This window comes from Asterias rubens, chromosome 14 (genome assembly GCF_902459465.1).
Source record: "Asterias rubens chromosome 14, eAstRub1.3, whole genome shotgun sequence".
In the NCBI taxonomy this organism is placed as follows: Eukaryota; Metazoa; Echinodermata; class Asteroidea; order Forcipulatida; family Asteriidae; genus Asterias; species Asterias rubens.
This window is the reverse complement of record NC_047075.1, coordinates 12,588,213-12,597,419: the sequence shown is the minus strand read 5'-3', so window position 1 is coordinate 12,597,419 and position 9,207 is coordinate 12,588,213. Positions and strand designations below refer to the sequence as shown.

Below are 9,207 nucleotides of genomic sequence, written 5' to 3'. Positions count from 1 at the left end.
TCGTTCATCTTCCAGGAAGTTGATGTCCCTTTGTGCCTGTCGAATCCAATATAACTCAGCTTTGTTGACTAACTTCAGGGAAGGCCACTGTGAAATCTGCTGGGTGAGCTGTTTCAACCATTGGGTTTTAGGGATCTGCTTCAAAGACAACATTCTGACCATCTTCAGTATTGACCAGCTTGAGATCTGGGTTGCGTCGACTATAGGGGGATCAGACACAACATTGACTCCAAGTGCTAGCGTTTTGGCATTCCTGACGTGGAACTTTTTCTGCTCTCCATCTTCAGGGTCCACTGGGATGTTCTCTGGTGTCTTCGGCCAAGATGCAGGTGGCGGCTTCAAGTATCCTGGTCCCTCAATGACTTGCCTCATCTCAGCCGCAGTTCCACCTCTCGAGACTAGGTCAATAACGTTCAGGTCCGATGGCACATAGGCAATATCCTTGACAGGGTCAAACTCTGAAGTGATCTCACCAACACGATATGCGACATAGTAGCGGAAAGACTTAGATTGTCCTCTGAGCCAACTCAAGGCGGTCATGCTGTCTGTCCATATCTTGGAGTATGCTATCTTGAGCCGCAGAGCATTTCTAACGGTTAGCATCAGCCTTGATACCAATAGGATTGCTTGAAGTTCTTTTTTGGGTATGCTCGACTGCTTCAGTGGCGTAAGTCTAGCTCGTGCGCACACAAACGACAGCTGTGCCTCAGTATCCTTTGGGTGAGACCACCTCAGCCACACTCCTATGCCCATAGCATCTTCAGAGGCATCGCTTACACCATGTAGATAAACTTCAGGCAAAGGTCTTGTTCCTCTGTAGGACTCCGGAATAAGACATCTAGGAATTTAAATGCTGATCTTCTCTTCAAGGTCCCTGTTGATCTCTTCTCGTATGGCATAGAGCTCGCCCTTTTTGTTGAGGGGGTGTCCTAATCTAGGTTTAGTTGCCATAATTTTTGCAAAAGGATCTTGGGTCGAACGAGAATACCCGACAACATACCAAAAACGTCATAGTAGGAGGCTGTTTGGTCAAAAATGTTGCGTTTGGTAGATGTATTCTGCAGTGGCTTTACTTCCTTGACCCTCAAAGCGTCCTTCTTAAGATCCCACTTAGTCCCCAAAGCCACTGCTAGCTTGTTATCCTCTGTACTGTCGCACACTTCCTCTTTGTTAGATTTCCATTTTCTGATGGCGAAATTGCCCTTTTGTAGTGTCTTCGTCAGTTTGGACTTTAGATTGAGAGCTTTTTCGGTGTCGACAACGGATTCATTGAGGTCGTCCATGTAAAACTGGTCCACGACCAATTTCTTCATGTGGTCATCACCGGGTGCATGAACAGCTACAACGTGTCTTAGGGTGACAATAGCGGCAGTTGGAGATGGCTTGCCCCCAAAGGTGACTGTTGTCAACTCGTATACTTGGATTGGATGATTAGAATTCTCTCGAAAGACAAATCTGTGGAAGCGGGCGTCGTCAGGTTTGATTTTGATGGCTGAAACATCTTGCTGATGTCTGCAATTATGCCCACGTCGTTTTCTCGGAATCGGAGTGCAACCTCAAACAAATAAGAGTTGATATTCTCACCCTTGATGAGGTAGTCATTCAATGAACAACCCTGGTACCTTACCTTCGCATCGTATACTACTCTGACAGGAGTTGTCTTTGGTGACAGCAAAATGAGGTAGGAACCACATCTTCATCCCAGCATCTCTGTCTCGTTGCAACTCTTCCTTTGAGACTTTTCTAGAAACTCCTCTCTTAAGTTGCTCCCTCATTTGCTTGCAGTAGGTTTCCCATTCTTCGGGCCTATTCCTAAACTGATTCTGTAGGCTCTTCTGCCTTTTTACTGCAAAAACGTAGTTGTCCGGAAGATCTTCGGGCGACTTCTTCCACGGAAGTTGAATCTCATACGAACCATCTGGGAGTTGGGTCACACTTTGTTCCATTGCTTTGGTTGCGCCTTCGTTGAGGAGGTCGGTAGAGCATTTATACCTTCTTGGCTCAAGGCCAACACTCTCCAGGCCGATGAACTCTTCGATTGGTCCGATAGCTGACACATTGACATAGTTCAACAGACAGGTTGAGCTAGCAGATCTTCCACCTTGAATGAACCAGCCAAAAGGGGATCTGACAGCTACAGGTTCATTGGACTTTCCACCGAGGATGTAGTCTTCCCAGATCATCAGGTGTGTGTTGTCAACACCAAGTAGTACATCGATGGTCTCTGATGAGGCAATGGGAATGTCAACTTCAGAGAGATGGTTGTACTGATGGAGATGTTCCGGTAGTATTATCAGAGTGTCACCGCAGGGTTGGTCAATTTCAGTGACAGTCAATGGGCATGACCATGTTCCTCCAACTCTTCGATGTGACACTCCAACAGTCTTAATTTTCTGGTGATTTTTCCGCCACCAACGAGACTTAGATCATGATTCTGGTAGACATCCTGATCTGTTCTGGGAAAGATTCCTTCTCTTAAGAGTGTGGCTTGGCTACCACCATCCAGTAGGATGCGTACTTTTCGACGGATATTGCCGCATCGGAGATACCCAATGACCGTGGGTAGAGTGCCCTGCAGTTCTACTTCTTTCATTAGCGGTAACGGTTGTCACGTTGACAGAGCTACTGTTTGTTCGAGAGGGCTCTACGTTGCGCCTTGATTGATTTGGCGTACCATTACTCTTCTTTCCATACATGGCAGGGCAGACAGCTGTAAAATGAAGATCACTACCACACGTCTCGAACCTACATGGAGCTACAAACTGACGGGAGTTGTGATCATGTGGGGGCTTGCCAGCTACACAGTTGTTGTGCCCACAATGAAAGCAGATATTGTTCTTTCTCATTATTTCGTACTTCTCTTTCTGTGGTAGGCTCTTAAACTTGTTGCAGGTTTTCAGGAAATGCGTGCGTGTATCAGGGTGTAGGGCACACTTAACAAACCCTGGCCATCTATCCTTGCCAGGCTGGTACTGCTGGGACTCATTTACTGTGGCAGCATTTGAAGACTTGGACATTCTGTATTGTTGTGGTGGAGGGGTCGATGGACTATCCACACCGGCCGGCTTCGCCTTCTCCAGTAATAGTAGCTGTCTATACAACCACTTGACAAGTCCGGTGAAGGAATCCTCAGTGTGGTCATCTCGCACGCTCTTATAGTAGGCGATACGATGCTCCTCTGGTAGCTTCTGTTTAATTTGGCTCAGCATAATTTTACTATTCAGCTCACCGGAGAGGCCGACAGTCTCTGCTCGAGTCTCAAATGTTCGGAGTGTCTGGACACGGCTGTTTCACTACCATAGGTTGCGCGCAACTGAAGTTGAGGAAATGCGTGTGTTCGTTTTTAATTACTCCATAGCTTACTCGTTGATAATGTAAACAACATGGTGGCGTCCTTTTTTGGACGTCGAAATTTCCGTGACAGACCAACCCCGTTTAAGCCTTTCAAAAACCAATGCATGTTATTTTTATTCGTAATTTGTTTGAGGAATTGTATTTTCTTTTAGAAATAATAAAGTTTTCTGTGTATTTGTACTGAAAAAAAGAATTATGACGTTTATTTGACTTGTTTTGTGCGACGTCTTTTTCGTTCTCCGTACGATTTAGCAAGTTGAAAAATGCTTCAAAAAAATTGAAATCCGGTGGTTTAGTTTTTATTGGTAATTGCAACATTCGAATGAGGCTTCGACATCGTCAAAAATACTATTACAATTTCTGGGACATGACTCTGAGGGCCAAAAACAATTAAAACAAAAAGGTTTATTTCACTTCTTGATTGTCAACTTCACGGAAATTACACTGGTGTGCGTCAAAATGCTACGGTGCAAGGGGCGTGCGGGTACCAGTTTAGAGGCGCGCTATTTATCCTATACATTTTGAAAGGGTTTCTTCTCTACAATATCGACTCCCGATTACACTCAAATAATCAGACATGTTTCAGTCAAACAAATGCTTTATGTTCGTTTATTTGTTAACACAACCATGAGTTTTAAGTTCCATCAAGTATCTTTGGAAAAGATTTGTAGAATCTGTACAAATAGAATTCATCCAGGAGTGAAAACCCCACTAAGAAAACCACTACTCTGTCACACCGTAAGAAAAGAAATTTTGAGCGTGTTTGGTGTCAACACTTGGAGAGACTCGCCAGATGTACATCCATCTGCTGTTTGTGAAAAATGTGCACGGAATGTGAGGCATAATAAAGCTGCATCTAGGGACTGTGGTCCAGAGAAACAGGGGTATAACCAGACCATTCAAAAGGACTGGCCAAAACATTCCAGGACAGGAAATTGCTTTGTTTGCGATTTAGTAAAACTGCAGGGGAAAGGAGGTGGATCCCATCTGAGATCAAACAACCCCTCTATTCATTCAACTTTTAGAAAGAAAACATTTTTGATCACCTCAATTCGACTACATGCGAAGTGCCATACTACCTTGACATTATCAGTCACAAGGGGGAGGAGAGTATTTTCATGTGCTGTGTTTGTCAATGTATTTTAAGTAGACCAGCAGTGCAAACACCATGTGAACATAACTTTTGTCAGTTTGTCTGAGTGCATGTTACAAACACTCAAAATGCAATGACATAAAATGCCCGGTATGTAATTTAATGATTAATTACACTCAAGTTGCTAAGAGTCCACGAGTTTTAATAGTTCAACTGGACAATTTGGTGGTTGTCTGCTCAAAGTGCACAAAAATCGGCAAATTAGAACACATTGTTCACCATTCATGTGACAAGCCCACCAATCCAGCTCAACATGTAAAAATAGTTAGGGCAGCCAAATCGCCCCTTAAAATATCTGAGCCTTCAACACAAGTCCAAATAGCATCAGCAACAAGGATCCTGAAGGACCTCGCAAAATCACACACATCTGGATCCCCTATCCCCCTCGAGGTAGAGGAACTTGCTGACAAATGGCTTTGGATAAAGCTGCAACGTGACAAGTCAATTACATCCATCAAAACTGGTGGCCGGGTAGGTAGTAATTAGTTTGAAATAATCTTTGTCAATTTTATTTAAAAAAAAAGTTTTAACCAAATCGAGTAAGGGTTTTATTTTACAACATTAATATTTTTAACATGATTTAATGAGTAAAGTTAATAGGCTACACAAGTATTATTTGAATTTATTTGTACGCACAGTTAATTTTTTGGTTACGAAGTATGAAATATTGACGGTATACAATTATATAGACACTCTATCTGCCAAACTGTAAAAAAAAAAAAAAAAATTGTCTCAAAGTTGTTAAATACACTCAAGCAATGGCAGTATTGACCCCTTCCAATATTATCTGAGAGTCGTGCACTGCGCATACACTTTTTCATTGTTTTACATCAAAGATGGTGATCAATGCATCATGTGCAATCCATCGACTGCGGACAAAAGTCAGGAAACGTAATAGAATAATTGTGTTGAATCCCGCTAACTGTATGCTGCCACTGAGGGTGAATCTTTCTTGACAAGTAATTGATACTTCAGTTTACACCACTTTCTTTTTTGTATTTGGATTGAAAATTTAATTATATGACTTATTTATTCAACAGCCAGCATACGTTCAGCGATTGGTAAAGTCAACCAGCAAAGTAGATGAAGTTCAGTCAGGACAACAGCCACTAACAACCAACAGATCCTTGGCCATGATAAAAGACTGCCACCTCGCCTGGGATCAACTCCGAAAGCTCCGCAGGTCTCTGTAATTTATCTGAAGATTTAAGAAAACAAATATCTAAAACAGTCACTCTCATCAACTACAAGTTGCTATTGATGACCTTGAAACTAAAGTGTTAGGGTAAGGAAGACATCTTCCCCCAAATTCATTGTTCCACAATCTTCCAATTTTTTACAGGTCTTTCTTTTATATGTTTTTATCCCAGGTACCTAAATGGCCCAGTTATTCCATCAGAGCGTGCCCTTAGAAAGCAGCAAAGCTGTTTGCTTAAGGACAACCTGAAGGGAGAAATGATCAATCTGGTGTTTAGGAGCAGTAAGGCTGATGGCGTTGATGGCTTTCAGATTAGAGAAGTGCCTTTCGTCTATGTAAAAGACTTGGGTGCCATGATTCTTGATTATTTGGACCGCCATGATAAGTAAGTTAAAAACAAGTTCTAAGTGCAGGTGTTAACTGAGTATGTGTGATGCTTTACTAAACTGAATGGCACAAATAATTTCATTACATGTTATCACAGGAACAACAACTTAACATGGCATAACGGAGTGATACCCAATGATGAGGTTTGGATTAAAGTAGGCGGGGACAAGGGAGGTAACTCCTTCAAAATGGACTTCCAAATCGCCAACATCAGGCATCCCAACTCACTACAAAACACTGTTGTATTTGCTTGTTTTGAAGCTAACGACTCGACAAGCAATTTACAACGAGCTCTACTCCCCATATTTGAGCAAGTATCAGCACTTACGTCTTTGAAATGGCGGTAAGTCTTTACTGATGTCCTTATCGTATTGTGGTATCTTCCTCTTGTTAACAAAATATCCCTGCAAAATATTACAAAATGCAATGTCATTAAGGAGTAACACATAATGACATTGTGTTTCATTCAACGGATTTGCTTAGTTTACATACAACTTTCTGAGCACACTTCTCTTCAAGCAACATTTCACTGATGTTTGCGCATACGTTTTATGTACTTTAATTAAATATAAACTTAGCTCAAATATGATTTATTTCTTTTAATTTACTTGGTATTTATTTTCAGAAAACGATCTCTTCGAGTCTTCTGTTTCGGGGACTACGAGTTGCTAAATAAAATGTATGGAATATGTGGCTGCAACGGTAAGAATGAAAAATACCTATATGTAAATCTGAAACAAGTATGTAAATCCAAGGACACACCTGATCTGTCAACATTCAAACACAACCGCAAGACTCATCTGTTTAATTTCTGAGCTTGCTATCATCCCGCTATCATTATTATTATTAAATCCAAACAAAAAGTCAACTTACATAGGCAACGGATTGTGTGTTACTGAAGACAAGGATGTGCTTCTAAAGCTGTGAACTTGAACATTCTTCGTTGAAATCTCATTAATCTGCGGCAGGTAGGAAAACATTTTATAAATTTATAATGGAATATTTGTGTTTACCACAGCTCGTTACTGTTGCATTTACTGTCTTGGGAGCAAGCAAGCATGGCAACAGCCACTAGAACAAAGAGGATGGTTTCCAGAGCGTACCTTGACCAATATCAAAGAACATCATCAGCTCTTCATACAGGATGGGGCTCGACAAGTCAGGGCAAAGGACATCTCCTTCAGTGTTGTAAACAGTCCAATGATTGAAGTTGAAACAGATCACGTAAGTTGTCTGTAAAAATAATTTTTTTTCAATAAATTTTACAGAAAAAATAAAATCACCAATGCCATGTAACTGATATTGTTTCACTTATTTTTTCACAGGTCGTCTTACCTAGCCTTCACATTTCTCTCGGCGTCTTTAAGAAGCTGTATGACCTCTTTGAGAGAGACTGCCACAATCTAGACGTAGAGTTATTTCAGCTCCGTGTGAAGGCCCAAGATTGTGAAGAAAACAACAACTTTGAGGACCAAATCGCTGCAGAAATCAAAAGACAGGAGAAGATTCACACACAGCTTCAAATAAAGCGATATCAACTGGAAACTGCAGAGGAAGAGCTGCCCCTCTATGTCCTACAAAATGACATCAATGAAATTGATGCAGCATTTAAAGACATGGCCTGCAACGTATTTAAACTTCGTGATGAAATACAAGAATTGGTAAAACAAAAAAGAATCATGTGAAAAAGTTTCTTGGCAACACACTATACCCCATATTACACTTTATTCAAAAACCTTCAGCTAGCTCCGTTAAAAAAAAAACAAAAAAAAAAACACACATTATTTATTTGGCAAGCATTTTGTTGATCTATACTGCACCACATAGCAATTAACAATACTTACAATTGCAGGAACATGACGCAGGAACTCTGCAATTACAGTACGCCACTGGTCCTGTTACCAGCTCACTAGATAAAGTGCTGAACAACTTTAAAGTGCAGAGGCAGGCCTACCATGGCAAGGCGTTTGTGGGGAATCACGTTAATAGGTGCTGCAAGGTAAATCAAACAAACAAGTATAAAGGTCATCCTGCAAAATGGTTAACATTTTTTTTATTTGGGGGTCAGCCTCATATTGTTAAAAAAGTTTAAATATAACACACAAAATGTCTTCACTTAAACATATCTTATATATTTTTTAAAGCCTGATGTTATCAATGCTCTTACAAGAGCACCCCAAGAGGCTTTGGAAAAAGGTTTCACAGATGACATCCCTCTTGGAAAGCAGGAGAAGCTTAGACACCAAGCAGGAAGGATTGGTGCAAACTACAAAGACATACTCTTCAAGTTTGCTGATGTTCATGCTGCCATCAATCACACTCGCGCTGTGACAACTGCTGAAATCAACCGAATAGGTATGCACACACCACATTTCTGTGCTTAGACAAAATTAATATTGAACTCCTTTGTATTTTCCTCTGGAAAACATATTTTTAATAGATACGGTTGGTCAAACAGCACCGTACATCTGAATAGATCGAGCTTGAAGACAATATAAAGAACAGTGAAAAATGGCTGTTTGAAAAAAAAATGCATATTGGTAGAAATAGTAAAGCACATCACCTTTTTCTACTCTCCCTTACCTTTTTTGTTTGTAGATTTGAGCATTCGTGAACTACTCCGGACGTACCACCACATTTTCCCCAAAGAAAACATCACCCCGAAACTGCACCTCCTTGAAGACCATGCCGTCAGTCAGCTGGGGAAGTTTGGGGTGGGTTTTGGTCTCCTTAATGAACAGGGTGGTGAACTCATTCATTCTGAATTCAACAGAATTGCTAGAGTTGTTCAGGGCATGAAGGGTGATCTGCAGAAGCTGACAGCAATAATGAAGCGTCACCACACCAGTACAACACCGGAGATCTGCAAAAATATGGGGAAAAAATCAAGTGATAATGAGCAATAAGTCAAGGCAAACATGAGTAATTATGTTCAAAGTTCAGAGTTGAAAGCAACTTGAACATGTCAAACATGTCAAACTGTACAATACATAGATGCCTACAAATTGCCTACAGTGTATAATGTTTTTATGAACATGATTGGAGTTAAAAATGCAATGGTGGCAAAAAAAGCCGGTGATGACGTCATGTTTTGATTTGCATGATTAGGGTCAAT

General features: G+C 41.0%; 2 protein-coding genes across 2 annotated transcripts; one reads left to right on the top strand and one right to left on the bottom strand.

Annotated features, from left to right (window-relative positions):
• Positions 1-929: 929 nt before the first annotated feature.
• On the bottom strand, positions 930-3,209 carry LOC117299163. Its single transcript, XM_033782625.1, has 3 exons — positions 2,944-3,209; positions 1,628-2,361; positions 930-1,417 (listed from the first exon to the last, which is right to left on the bottom strand). Exons 1-3 carry the CDS (start codon positions 3,207-3,209, stop codon positions 930-932), a joined length of 1,488 nt encoding a protein of 495 aa, XP_033638516.1.
• A 2,134-nt stretch (positions 3,210-5,343) lies between these two features.
• Positions 5,344-8,998, top strand: LOC117299162. The gene is made up of 10 exons (XM_033782624.1): positions 5,344-5,388; positions 5,548-5,690; positions 5,878-6,090; positions 6,190-6,435; positions 6,718-6,794; positions 7,111-7,316; positions 7,418-7,753; positions 7,945-8,091; positions 8,237-8,447; positions 8,691-8,998. Exons 1-10 carry the CDS (start codon positions 5,344-5,346, stop codon positions 8,996-8,998), a joined length of 1,932 nt encoding a protein of 643 aa, XP_033638515.1.
• The last annotated feature ends 209 nt before the right edge of the window (positions 8,999-9,207 follow it).